Below are 707 nucleotides of genomic sequence, written 5' to 3' on the forward strand. Positions count from 1 at the left end.
AATAACCCTTAGTTGCAGCCCTACCATGGTAAATCATAGCAAGTGGACCTGGAGTTTTAGGTCCAGTCCTATAATACTAATCTAAAGGAGGTAGAAGGAGCTTTCAGTGTGAACACAGCCTTTGAGTCTGGGGGGGTCACAGGAGCCAAATGGTCTCCATGGTGCAGCCTGGCACAATGATCTGGCATAAAGCTGGTTGGACAGCTGAGTGGATGATTATGAGCATTCAGGGGCTTTTTGCAACACACAGTATGGCTGCAGAATAAAACACCTTTATGGTCTGATATAACCGACACCGAGGCTGGAGCTGGAGTGTTTGTTTACGTGTTTGTGTTGGTGGCTGCCTGCCAAAGGGTGCTCACCAACCACCAACCAATACAGTGGTTTACCCACCTTTTTATTTACCACTACATCAAAAAACAAAGGCTGAATGAGCAGCATCCCGTTAGGCAGGGCCTGCATGGGCATCCACTTGGCATAATGATACAGCTCTCTGCTGGTAAGCCGCTGTGCAGCCGTAACGTTACCAATCTGATAAATGACAGTCTGCACAGTCTGGCGCAATGGGGACGCTTAAAAAGTTTAAAAGGACACCCATATGGCATGCGTGCAGTGCCTTACCTCGGGATGCAGTTCGGGGAGGATCCATCTATCTCCCATGTTGCAAACAGGTTCATGGGCACCGGTCTGTTGAGAGCCCCGCTCCC

General features: G+C 49.4%; 1 protein-coding gene across 1 annotated transcript in view; it reads right to left on the bottom strand.

Annotated features, from left to right (window-relative positions):
- The window catches only part of pacs2 (phosphofurin acidic cluster sorting protein 2), a gene marked incomplete at its 5' end in the record, with an annotated part of 61561 nt that extends 60854 nt beyond the window's left edge, over positions 1 to 707 (bottom strand). Inside the window, 1 exon segment of the mRNA XM_035673523.1 lies at positions 622 to 707. Within this exon segment, the coding sequence (XP_035529416.1) occupies positions 622 to 707 (86 nt within the window).

The sequence above is a fragment of the Morone saxatilis genome, unplaced genomic scaffold (genome assembly GCF_004916995.1).
Source record: "Morone saxatilis isolate NCDOM2014 unplaced genomic scaffold, NCSU_SB_2.0 Contig3, whole genome shotgun sequence".
Lineage (NCBI taxonomy): Eukaryota > Metazoa > Chordata > Actinopteri > Moronidae > Morone > Morone saxatilis.